General features: G+C 37.7%; 1 protein-coding gene across 1 annotated transcript in view; it reads left to right on the top strand.

The window, feature by feature from the left end:
- The window catches only part of nectin1b (nectin cell adhesion molecule 1b), a 118,110-nt gene extending 104,425 nt beyond the window's left edge, over nucleotides 1-13,685 (top strand). The window contains exon 6 of the mRNA XM_067389723.1: nucleotides 9,649-13,685. Within this exon, the coding sequence (XP_067245824.1) occupies nucleotides 9,649-10,151 (503 nt within the window). The 3' untranslated portion in view covers nucleotides 10,152-13,685. The remainder of the gene's footprint in view (nucleotides 1-9,648) is intronic.
- Nucleotides 13,686-14,121: the final 436 nt, after the last annotated feature.

Genomic DNA, 14,121 nt, shown 5'->3' with positions numbered 1-14,121 from the left:
GCTTAAAATGAACTTAAAATATGTTGTAACATTTTATGAATATGTTTAATAAATGAGCATTTATTAATAAGTTTAATGAATAATAATTAAACAATAAACATTTATTAAATTGCTTATTAATAGATGTTCACCTTTTGATTATTATTGTTGCCTCTAGTAATTATGAGTCTGATTTTTTAATTTTTTAAGCCAGCCATACTGTATAGTGATTTTTAAACAATATTTGTGTTAAATAAAACTGGTTTGTTAAAACAACACTCTAAAAAATACTGAGTTAAAAACAACCCAAGTTGGGTTGAAAATGGACAAACCCAGCGATTGGGTTGTTTTAACCCAGTGGTTGGGTTAAATGTTTGCCCAACCTGCTGGGTAGTTTTATTTAAACCAACTATTATTTAAAAATTGCTATATGGCTAGCTTAAAATGAACCCAAAATAGTTGGGAAATTAAAAACCAGATGCAATTAGAGACAACAATAATAGACAAAAGGTGAATGTTTATTAATAAGCTTTAATATTTTATGGATATAAATTGAATAGTTTATTAATATAAATTTATTAATAAGCAATTTAATAAATGTTTGTTTAATAATTATTCATTGAACATTAATAAATGTTCATTTCCAACATACTTTGGGTTAATTTTAATTAAGCAATACAGTAATTTTTAAACAATAGTTGAGGTAAGTAAAACTACCCAGCAGGTTGGGCAAACATTTAACCCTACCGCTGGGTTAAAACAACCCAATTGCTGGGTTTGTCCATTTTCAACCCAACTTGGGTTGTTTTTAACCCAGCATTTTTTAGAGTGAACCCAATTGCTGGGTTTTTCCATTTTCAAACAACTTGGGTTGTTTTTAACCCAGCATTTTTAGTGTAATATTTCATAAATACAATTCCATACTTGAGCTCTGACTAAACACAGAGGTAAGAGACCATGATAGTCACATCTTTTTTACATTAGTTTCAGCAACAGCACAATTTAATTGGGGGGGGGGGGGGATAAATAAATAAATAACAAATCTTGAAACCATTATTTCCATTGCATGAGCCAAAATCACATAATTCAATTTTCTCTCAGGCAGTATAATGCATTGGAATGGTGTCAGGAGAATAAACGCGATGGCCTACTGAGGATACCCAAATTATTAATGTTTCGGTTATGACTAGTAATAATTAGATTTTCTGTGGTTTTTAAGTTGTTCTGATGGTTGTATAGCTGCTATGGTGTTCTGGATGGTTGATAGTTAATAATAATGTTATAAGCACACTTAAATTACAGTTGAAAGCATAATAACTGGGAGTGTGACTGATAAAATATGCCCTAGTTAGTAAGCAGTAACAGTATTTCATACCCCTGTACTCCCCCGGAGTCTTTCTCTCACAAACATATTACAACATAAACACCCGCACATTCGCACAATGCTGTTTTCTTCACACACATCTTTGACACTATCTGGTGAGAGCTAAATTCAGAAGTGTCGTCAATCTCACATGAGACGAGCAGAGCAGCTCATCAGCTCATTTAGATTTATGACAGTGATGGCAGCCGCCTGATCCCTGACTGACTTTTATTTTATATTTATTTATTTTTTATTCTGTGTATTTATAGATGGTGTTCTATGTTCATTATAAAGTAGCTGTCAAGCATCTGTTCAAGTCAGTCCCTTTAGTAGCATGCAAGCTTAGTGTTTATTTATTTACTTTCATTTACATGTTACCTCCATGGTTCTCAGAGAACATATGTTAGACCGCGTTTCTTCGCTAGTAATTGTCAGAACAGATTACACACATTGAAAGACATGCTGGTATGGAAGAAAATGAATGTAAATAAATGTAAACTCTAGCTAGAGATGATTAAAAAAATGTTGTCACAGCATTTCAAAGCCGGTTAATGATTAGCCGAACGGGAAGACTGTGATGCTGCATGTCACGCGTTATAAATTCATGCGCTTTGATTGAATTATAGTGTTTCATGGTTCTTCGACCAGTTAATCCCACCAGGGTTCTGGTTGTCCATTGCAACTCAGGGTAATGACAATATCTGCATATTCCCAGAGGTTTGTTAATAGGCGGTTTCTTTTGTCAGCTTTAATGGTATCAGGGCAGTTGGAGACACACTGCGAGTGAGGTTTTATCTATCTTCTGGCAGGTGTAGCCTTTGGCGACGTGGCATTGAAGTCTGAGATCCCTCACGGCCCCTCATGCAACCGCGTTACATGTTTGTCACCTCGTTCCGCTTCCCTGCCATCCGATGAAGAAAAACAGCCAGAGACTGCTGAATTATTGGTGTTGTGGTAATATGATTACTCCAGCGTGATTAACAACAGGCCCACACACATTGTATGTGGATTTTCCTCTAAAGATGCAGTTCCTGAGGTAATGAACGGCACCTAAGTAGCATAGCAGTTTTTGTTTTTTTAGCTCAGGGCTTGCTAGCTCCCTAGCTATTATGTTCAAAGAATGTTTTGGTAACATTCCCATTAAATTATGAAAATTCATTTCTAAATGTTCTCTGAACATTTTAGGGCCCTAATTTAATGATCTAACCGTATTTTCTAAAGTGCATGGTGCAAGTGCACTTAGTGTGTGTCCGAATCCACTTTTGCTAGTTTAATGGCGGGAGAAATGGTCAGTGCGCAACGCGCATGGTCTAAAAGGGTTGTCCCTATTCTCTTAATGAGTAATGGGTGTGTTTTGGGCGTAATGTGCAAGAAACCAATCAGAGCCACACCTCCCATTCCCTTTAAAAGCCAGGTGTGCTTTGGCGGATTCGCTATTTACATGGCGGAATTTGCAAGCGGAAAAACTGAATGCTTCTCTAGCAAGGAAATGGATCTGCTCGTACATGAGGTTAAAGCACGTGAGCAGACCATCTATGGGACAAGCCAGATTCATCTTTATGCACGCAATAATAATCCAATAATTATCCTCTCTCCAACAATGCGCCTGAACACACCTCGTTTTCAAACCAGCACGGGCGCACAAATGGGCACAAATGCATTTGCTATTTAAAAAATGTGGTGCAGGACGTGAAAATGATCAACTGCGTTGTCTGAAACTAGCAAAAACACTTGCGTTGTGCCTGGCGCAGCATTGCACTGGGTGTATTCTAGGGCCCATCATATTTTCATGGTTATACAAACGCTAAGGAAACATTCCATTTTATCACTTTTTGTAAACATTGTGAGAACATTTCTTTTGTGTTCTCTGAACATTACGAACCAAGTAGTAACATTTAAAAACATTAGACGATGATCCAACTAAAATGTTTCAGAATAAATGAACGATATATAAATAGCTTTTTTGTGCTAACATTTTGAGAACGTTACTAAAGACCAGATAACTTTGAACGAACATTTTATTAATGTTACTGGAATAACGTTTGTTCATAAGGTGCGTTCACAAAATGTCATACTTACCATAATTCTGACATTGCGACTTGTTAAAGGCATTCACATCCTGATAGAACTCATAATTACAACTTTCTGAGAGCTTCGACTTGTACTATGTGACGCTGTACCACCTGACTGCTGCAGATTCATATCGGCGTTGATAATGAGCATCACGTGCTGTCATCTTGTAATTGCGGTAATTACAACATGGCGTGAACGCAGGAATAACTTTGAGAGAACCTCGCCAGAATGTTAGCTAAAGTTCTGAGAATGTTCTCTATGGCTGTTTCTCAATATGCGTTCTTCAGCGATCTTGCGTCCTTGTGTTCTTGCTCTACGTCATCATCAACTGTCGAAGTTTGTTCCAATACTCAAGAACGCAAGAACGGAAGACGCATGAAAGTACCCGGATGTGTTCTTGATATTGAGGATGCATCGAATGCAAACTTGAGGGAATCGAACCGTTAAAAATCCCACAAGACGCTGCGGCAGTCGACGTATGGAAGCCTGTAAGCTTTAAAGTTCTCGTGAGATTCCAGCTACAAGCTCGCAAATACGTGACGGCTCATGAAAGTAAACTGTTTGTTTTGCTTAATTTTAATAAAATGATAACCTGAAGAAAGCCTGCAGTATTTTTATTGGCATATAAAAAATAATCGTAACATTGACAAAGCATAACAGCCAAAGGCTACTCATTTTCATAAAATCACGCGGTGAAATAAAAAGATATAAAATTATATGAAAACAATGTGTATAATAATAATAATAATAATAATATGAAAGAATTTTTAATAGGTTATGACAATTGTTTGTGATGTTATGTTGTATTTACTGTGCATTAGCCACTGATAATATGCTGTAACAGTCAGTTGAACAACAAGATCGCAGCACATCTCAATTCTCAAATGATGCGTTCTCCGTCCTCGCGTCCTTCCGAGTTAGTTCTTTCAAGGTCGCCTGGTAAGACCGGACTCCACGAGAACGCAAGTCCGTTCTCTGCGTTCTTGGAATTGAGAAGCAGCCTATGCTAACTCTATCAACAGAGCTAGCATTGAGCTACCATAGTTCAGCTGAAATAAAACAAATTTTCAAGGATGCGTTTTTGATAGTGCGAGAGGAAGATAAGAACGGATATTGAGAATCAAAGAGTTGTGAAGTGCAGTGAGGGATCGTTTCATTCCATGCCTCAGTACTTTGTCTATAAAGCAAATACTGCCATTGATTAGCTTTGCAAATTAAGGCTTCAAGGGCTTCGTCTATGTTCTCCATACCTTTGATTATCTCAGAGCTATTGTGTGCCTGATGGAGTCATTTTAAAGATCTTTAAATTAAAGGATCTATAGGATGCAAATGAGCTAATAGCAGACTTTAAGGAAAACTTGATATTATTTTATGTCCGTTCTCATTTTCATTTAATTTTACCTATTGTACTAAAATATCTAAAACTGAAATAAAACAAATGTATCAAAACTATACAGACATATAATAAACTAATAGAAAATAAAACTGTGTATACCATTAAATTTCTAAAAGATGGATGTTTTCAAAAAAAAAAAAAAAAAAAAAAAAAAAAAAACTTGGGTGGCAAATGTTTATAGGCTTCATAAGGGGCCTCCGGATTGAAATAATCTGCTATAATTTTTTCATGGGGGTCATTTTGCAATTTTACTGTTTCTGTCTGGTTAGGGCTAGTTATGGTGTGTCATAAATATAGTAGCAGTATAAACACGCATTCAGCAGGAAAAGGATGAGGGGCACAAAATGAGTTTACCAATTAGAGTGATGGAGCAAGAGCTGGGTAGATACTGGCAGAAAGGTGCACTGAAGGAAAGAGGAACGAATTAGAGAAAGAAGACTGGTCCTTTCAACTCTTCCAGTCCTGTGGATTCCTCTCTCTCTGTATGATGAAGCCCCCAGTTCATCTAATCCCATTAAAGGCCAGATTAATACTTGAGAGCTGATAGCTGAGAGAGTGGTCGCACCACCGGCGGCCAAACCACAGTGTGGACACTGACTAAACCTAGAATAGAAAGAGCAGAGGAAGGAGAAATAGAGACAGGGAGAGAGGTAGAGTATACATAAATGGGTTCCTGCGTTTGAATGGCTTTAGCCGTGGAGTGTCACAGTAATTAAACTTCAGAGAAAGACTTCACAAGTCAAATTGTTCCCTTGACCCCCCCGATATGAGAAACAGCAGCCTGTTAGTGTTAGCATTTGTCATTAACATTAATGAGAGGTGTTTGAGAATATAAAATAATGGTTTAATGGAGTCTAAGCAGGAAATGGAATAATTTGTAAGCCTATTATATTGTTAGCCCTTATTTAACCAGGAAAGAAACCTTGAGATTAGAAATGTGGAGTGTCCTAGCCAAGATAGGCAGCTAATTAAGCTACATACAAAAGTTAAAAAATAAAATACAACAATAAATATGTGAAGACCATGCTAAAACAACAGTTTTAACTGGTTAACTGGTCTCCTAGCCTGGATAAACTGGTTTTGGGGCACCTGCCAACTGTCTGCATGGCTAGGAGACTAGTTAAACAACTTAAATGCTATTGGTCAGGATGGGTAATCAGCAAAACCAGATTACACCATCTTTGTCCTTATTTTCTGTCCTAATAGTGAATTACAATCATATCAAAGTCATTGTTTGGTCAGAAACATATTGCAATGGTAACAATCTTCCACACTCTAGGGGGCGACATAGTTATCTTAAAAAAAAAAAAAAAAAAAAAAAAAAAAAAGAGTGCCTTTAAAGCAATATGTTGTTAACAGCTTGCTATAACCATGTCAGCAGTTTACTGACTTAATTTCACTAACTTGCTTACGAGGGTTATCTTCAAACTGTTGCTGTCATGAAAGTAGTTCACTTGAAAAAGAAAACTGACCAAAGAAGCAGAACATTTCTGCTTAAACTCACAACTATGAACGTACTAGCATTGTGCCATATTTCAAAATGCAACAATGCATGAAATTGGGCTTGTGTAGCTAGAAAAGTTTCCGTTTGTGCACTTTGTGTATCTTCTGAAAGGGTGCTATGCCTTTTTTCTCTTCCCTATTAGCATTTAACTTTATATTCTTAGATTAAAGGACGAGATGGATTGAACCCCTAGAGGTTTTTGCTTTTTATGACCATAATCCTTCACAAGATGTCTGAGCGTGTCAATGAGAAATATCTGACCATCCCAGCGTGTGTGGTGGGTACCAGACGGTGCTCTGCCAGGTCTAGAACGGAAGCTAATTAAGGAGCTGGAATATGTCAAATGCAGCTCACCCTGACCACCTTATTACTGCCTATATTCAATAAGTCACTGTCGCATAAGGCAGTCAGAAACCTTCACAATGCAGCCGCTGACCTTTTTAACCGGCATATTCTATTAGCGCACGTAAATGGCATAGGCTTCAAGATGAAAATATGATGTGGAGTGTCTTGTGTCTACTGTTTCGTTGTTGTAAGAAGTTGTATTTTGCTGCTAATGACGCACAAGTGTTGTGTGAACACAACCTGTGAAGGACACATTTGCAAGATGTTTGGTGAAGCTGATACAAGATGTTGTTGGATGTCTTAGGCCCGGTTTCACAGACAGGGCTTAGATTAAGTCAGGATTAGGCCTTAAGTCAATTAGGGCATTTAAGGGCATTAAAAAAAAAAAAAAAAAAAAAAAAAAAACATTACTGGTGCGCGTCTTGAGACAAAACTATGGCACGGACATATTTTAAGATATGTCTGTACAAGTTGCTTTCAGTTAAAACAGCTCAAACATGTATTTTAGTCTGGGATTAGGCCTAAATCTTGTCTGTGAAACCGGGGGTTGGTTTCTTTCATTGATGTGTTACATTGAGCCAATCAAACAATCTGATTTGGAGTGGGATTTTGGATGTGACGAAAATAAAAATGAAAAGACCAACAAAATGAATGATTGTTTCAGTAAGCTTAACATAGAAGATAGCTTGTTGTTGCATTGCAACTAGATTCAACTGGATTTTTTAATCCTTCAGTTATGTTATGTTATATTTGAATGTTGGGAGATTTTTGCGCTGACCTGTTGTAACACTTGGAGTGGTTTGGTTATGTTTACAAGGAGTGCCGCACAAAGAAAAGTCTTCAGAAACCGCATGTAAGCATATAAGCTGTTAATCCAGCAATTGTGAATGATCCGATGCTGAAAAAGTTGCGCGTCTCGGTTTTGTGTATGTGTGTGAGCATGTTTGAATTTCTTCTCCAACTCTAATTGCTGTTTGCAAATCGCAGTGCTTTGGGTACTTTTAAGAAATGGCTTACTGACTTTTTGCATGGGCTTATTACATGCTGTGTCATTTGCTTTCTGTTGGATGCATGTCTTTTATGTGCTTTGAAAACAAAACCACAACCAGTATGTCAGCTATAACCATGTACAGTAGCCTTGCTGGGGATTCATGTTCCAGGATGACTATAAAAACCACATCACTGGTTAGAGAGATGCTATGAACTTTTGAAAGCAGTAGTGCTTGGTTTGCCTTTCACCTGCAGCATTGGGGCTCTTCATTTAAATCATTGATTAAAAAATAAATACATATATTTCATGAATGGCTTGAGAGAATAAAAAAGTATGCTATGAAATGTATTAAATGTAAGCCAACAAGGTCAAGAGCTTCAAATGCAAGCAACCTGTGTTAATGTTGAATCATAATTTTTGAGGTCAGTCAGATTTGTAGACCTGTAGGCTTGTTGTTATGAGTGTACTTGTGCTGATTGTTACTTAAAATGCAAGTTTTACTTCCAGATAGATTAAAGTGCTACAGTGAATAACCTAAATAATCAAGGGTGCCTACGCACTAGTTTTCGCTATCATAGAATGCTTAAAATCCTTTGATTTCAGTAGAGATTGTGTGTCGCAAGGACATAAAGAAAAAACACAAGAGTTTGCAAGAGTAAAGCAACCTAAAGTTGAGGAAAATTTTAACATTTACTGCAAACATCAATGGGACTTGAGTGGCGGGTCCACAAATCACCTATTAATATTCAACCCATTCTCACTCTCAAGGCATCAAATAATGCTCAAGTGCCTTTTGCGTCATTATTAAGACACTACTAAGGGCCAGATACAGCTTGTGCCAGCACAAACCCTCTTTTGGCGTTAAAAAAACTACTGTCAGGATTTTCTAAAGACACACAGTGAAAAAAATTGCGTTGAAAAGACGTGGACACCCTTTTTTTTTCTTTTTTTGTTCACAGTTGATCTTATTGCATATGCATTTGTAGGGGTTTCCCTTTCATATGCAAAATTTATGGGAGGCGAGTATTTAAATGAATCACACAAGGTGATTTACTAAGGTTTGCGCTTGTCAATTTACTGGTGTTTGGGCCATTATTTAAGTATGCGCCAGTCTTAAACCAGACACTAACTGGTAGATTGCGTTATGGAAATGATCCGGCTGCGTCTGTGTTCTTTAACATGTGCATCGTCAGTAGATCACGCGCACAGCTTTTCACTCTCATCGGCGTTTTTTTTTTTTTTGGAATTGCGCTCTCACGCTAATTTGCCCTCTATTAAGTAAATCTGGCCCAAACGGTAATCCAAGTCTTTGCTATATTGACAAACTTGAAACATTGTTCCACACAGACATGAAGGGCATGGGAAATTATCATCATCTGATGCATAAGGCAAGCAAATGAAAGCAATAGATTTCCTAGTTTGTCGATACAGTGATCTCTATAGGTACCTTTAGAGTCTTAATATTGATGCGCAAGGCATTGACCATGCTTCAGTTTTTGACACCTTGGGAGATAGAATGGGTTGTAAACTATGTAAATGTAGTCAATCCAATTGAATCGTACCCTTCACAGATCAAATTCCATCCTTATCCTACTCTTTGTATGTGAAACCAATGTCATGTGGTGCAACCAACAAAAACATATGCCAATGGGAAATGTTACACCCCTGCTCTAGTGTATAGGAGCCCTAAGATTCAAGACTTTTGTTCATTATTGTTTCATTCAAAAGAGTTTGGGTGTTTATTCTTGTGTTCTTTCTATAAAATGCATGCTCTGACTGAACTTTCAGCTCTTGCTTTTCTATGTGAAGCCGTCCTAATGGGTTGGTTTTGTGGGGTGGGTTGGTGATTACGGGGCGGGGGCTCCTTCCTGTCTCCCCTTTTGTTTCTCCACCCCTATATTCCTTTCCTCATCAAAAATGAGCACCTGCACAAATGCACCTCCTTCCCACCAGAGCACTGACACACTCTCCCCTTCCATCTGTGTTTTCCTACCCAGAATTCCCTAACTTCCCTCCTGATGGCCGTGAGATCCCACCGGAGCCACATAGTTCCGGCGCTGCCATCGGCGGCGCGGTTGGCGGGGTGGTGCTGCTGGTGGCTGCCATCGGGCTGCTCGTCTTCTTCCTGCGACGTCGCCAGCGCACCTTTAAAGGCGACTACAGCACCAAAAAACATGTGTTCGGGAATGGATACAGCAAGGCCGGTGGCGTGCCTGCCCATCCTCCGATGCCCAAGAACCTGCAGTACCCCGACGACTCGGACGATGAAAAGAAGCCGGCTCAAATTAGCGGGCCCGGCGGTTTCGAGGGCGGCGACCGAGATTTCGACGGCAACTCTGAGGATTTGAAGAGACCCTATTTCACCGTAGATGAAGGCGAAAGTCGTGATTACGACGAACGGACTCTCGCCTTCCAGTACGACCCCGAGCCCGAGATCGCCGACGACATGGTCTCCCAAACCGACGGCTCTGTTATTTCAAAGAAAGAGTGGTACGTGTAGAGTGGCATGCAACGACACGGAAAAAAGATCAACGACCTTTTGCCCTCTCCTGCATCCGACCACACCCACCCACCTCCATCACTAGAACCCTCCCTCCATGTGTTTATCCTTATCTGCACATCCCACCCCTGACCCAGTAACCTCCGCCCCCATCAGAGTCCATCGAAAACAGCTGTAGAAAAATAGCTCGCAGCATCAACACGTCAACATCATTGCACATCCTCATGCTTTTAGATGAACCTGCTACAACAGCAAGAAGTTTTCCCACTGACTGATGCCAATCAACATCCAGTAAGGCTGGACAGGCAGGTCGCTTGAAAATATTACAGTGTATTATCCTTTTTGTCTCATTTTGTTGTTATTATAAATGTATTAAATGTATAAAAAGAGACTGTAACTGTTTTGGAAAGGGGTATATTGCTGATCATGTTGTGAAAGTCTTACACTGGATGTACTATTATTTTTTTATCGTTTGTCTTTTTTAATCTCATTAGCATATTACCATTGCTTTTACATTAATAGTTTTGTTCATTTTTATATAGTCTTGCTTTTTATATGGAGTGTTGGTTAACAGAAAATGTGGAACTAAATAGTCATGTAGTCATGTGTCATTATGAGGTCAAAGGTCACATTAGCACTATTGTGTTTATTGGAAACATCATAATTCTGCAGTTCTTGGCACAAACACTGCTTCCAACATCCTACAGGACCCTAAATGTAGGTCCAGAACTAACGAACAGGGTCCGAAAATGTGGCATAGCCTGAAAGCGTACAATCCAATGCGGGAGAAAAAAAAAAAAATGCATGTGGGTTCTGACTGCTCTCCAAAAACAGTATTTATTTTAAGACCCAGCTATGCTGAGAGCTGAGGAACACATCTGCAGCGTTAGTCATATGCACACTGCAGTCAAGCATGCCGAACGGGGCCTAGACAGATATACTACACCCACCCACTCGCCCCTCAATCTCCACGCCAGTCTTAGTCAGTCTCCATCCATAGATCCACCTCGGATGTGCCATCATCACATGCAGTGTTTTCATAGCGATGCTTTCCAAAATCCATTTCCTCTGAAACTCTTAAGACGCAAAAGGATAATCCTGTATAATGTGGTGTTGTTAAAAAGACAGGGTGTTTGTAATTTAGAGTTGGTGATGTGGAGTGGTCAAAATGTTTTAAGATCTTGTAAATATGAACAGGTTCAAAGGTAATGTTTAGTTCCACATGGGATTGTCAACCACTATTTAGAGCCTTTTGATGGAAAAAGTTTTTCCAAGTGCAGGTAGCGGGAAAGGCATGGGTCATGGGAATGAAATTGCGGAAAAGTCTCAAGCCAAAGTGAAATCAGAGGTAAACATGGCAGCAGCTGGGCATCACAGACAGGCGTGTTATGTACCGCTGGATCTTTGAAACCACAGGATCTGCTGCAAAGCCAGGAATCCTTTCCAAATCCTTCCTGATCCTCTATAAGGAGCAGATCTGTTGGCTACAAATAAGTATGTATTTAAATAAATAAAATGGTTGTTCATCAAGATACTGACACCTGTTTGGCTGCAAAATGTACTAAGCATTCAGGCCTTTTTATTGTCTTTAATCACTCTTTGTTTGGTTCAACTCTCACTTTTTGTGAAAGGGTGGGCAGTTTTCCACTAAAGGATTTTATTTCCAGAGACAAATAACCTCCCTAACTGCATCCATATCACCCTACAGAAAAAAATGCATTAGTGGAATTTATCATGGCTTGTCCATGAAATATTTAATTCTCTTGCCAGCCTTAAACGGGACTCTGTACAAGACGCGAGATTAGGATGCTGAACCTTTGTAAACACATAGACAATCCAGGAGGACCTGTAAATGGAGGAAACTCCAGATGAACGCCACTTACTAAAGAATTCTTGCCCATGAGCAGGTCCACACTGAATCTGATGGCTTTTTTTTTTTCTTTTTTTCTGCATTAAAGCTCAGAGTACCACACTCTTTTTGGTGGATGAAGCCATTGTCAAAAGAATCGACACAATAAACAAACTAGAACTTGCAGCCGCAGAATCCTTGTGGTCCTACCCATGAGGAAAGTCGTAATATACAAACATCTAAGTTAAATATGAATTAAAACTTTAATGGTAACCCATGCACATCTTGATTTGACCTAAAACAGACCACATGATGATTAACTGTACATTTGTTGCTTAGCAAACCTTGTATTTTAGCTTAGTAAGGTCAATGTGCAGCGTTATACAAATTGCAGTGCCTATGACATGTGAGATGTAAGGTTTTATGTTTTTTTTTAGATCTGTACATATTGTTTTCTTCTTTTTTTTTTCTTTTTTAGAGTTATTGTGTCTTGTCTGCCCTCACTGTACATTTTTACGACATTGACATGATAAAGATATGAATCAACAGAAGTTGGCCAGCGCGGTGGAAAGCGTATCACCTGGACTTCGAGTATTATAGAAGCTGTATTTGTACCAGATTTTATAAACCCTCATAAATAGAAATATTCTCTCTCTGTTTCATATGACATGACAAAAATACAAAAAGCAGCACATCGCTGGTCTGTCAGCACTTTGTTAACCAGCTCACAACTGGAAACCTGCTGCTTAATCAAGGCCGTCATTGAAAAGACTGGCATCACTTCAGCTAAAGCACAAGTTTTTGTTCCAGAAATTTATTTAGTACATAATTTTATATGTAGTTATTTTCATATCGCTTCCATTTCTCTCGCATTCTTTCACTGACAATGTGCCCCCAGGGTTTTGTCAGTTTAAGTTTTTTTTTTTTTAATTATTATTATTATTTTCTCAAGCTAAGCACAAGTTATCCATCCACCAAATGGCTACTATGGCTTTAAATGTCAAATAAGAGATTTCAAGCGACTACAATTAATATTCATGACCCATATCAGCTGCGTTTTTTTGGTTAATTGTTGTTGTTGTTGTTTTTTTCCCTTGGAGGATCAGTTGATGTTGAGGCTTCTAGCAATGTTAAATAGCATGGACATACTTAGATTTTTTTTCTTTTTTTTTATATATTGTTCTACAGACAACATATTTCTTTTTATTCCTTCTTTTATATGTTCCTCATTTTCTTTAGATATAAAGATTTTAGATTTTTCATTCCAGAGTCTCATGTCTTTCTAACTGCCCACTTCAAAGCCTGACATTCCACTGTAAATAATGTACCTTGAAAACTATAGCTGGGTTTACTGTATGTAGGGGGAACAGAAGTGGTGGAGTTTCAAGTCTGGACGTTGACTGCAAACTGAACTAGAAAACAAATTAGACCGCTCAGACGGCTGGAGATGTATAGCTTATTGCCATAATTCTACTTTGACATTGACTTGGGTAGATAGGTTTTGATATGTTAATGGGTTCTGTATAGAGATGTGGGTATGATGCATTACAATGACTTTGTACATAACTTCAACAAAAAAACAAAAACATAAAGAAAGATCTTGTCTTCATGCAGCCGTGTGAATGTATGTCTGCTGAGGTCGGTAATGATATGAAAAAATATATATATTGTTCACATGTGTTGACCCAGTGAAGTAAACTGTATTTGCTTTAAAACATTAAATGATTTCAATGTTCAAAGATGCTTTTATTTGTTATCTTCTCTTTACACTTCACAATTATGCAACAGTGTTTTAGTGTCACATTATATATAATTTTTATATATAATAATTTATTATTATAATTATAATTATTAATTATTATAATTATTATAATATAATATTTTTTTAATTCATTTTAATTGTCATATTTAATAATGTTACAACAAGGGCCTATATTTAGAGCATACTCAAAATATTATTTTATAATTTTATTCTCTAAATCTTCATTTTTTTTTATTTTAAGTTTGTTATTGTTATTTGTACAGTTTTCTTCATGTGTTGTATTCTTACAGTAATGACTTTTATTTTATTTATTTATTTATATATATATATATATATATATATATATATATATAGATATA

This window comes from Chanodichthys erythropterus, chromosome 7 (genome assembly GCF_024489055.1).
Source record: "Chanodichthys erythropterus isolate Z2021 chromosome 7, ASM2448905v1, whole genome shotgun sequence".
In the NCBI taxonomy this organism is placed as follows: Eukaryota; Metazoa; Chordata; class Actinopteri; order Cypriniformes; family Xenocyprididae; genus Chanodichthys; species Chanodichthys erythropterus.
This window is presented reverse-complemented; position numbering and strand designations above follow the sequence as displayed.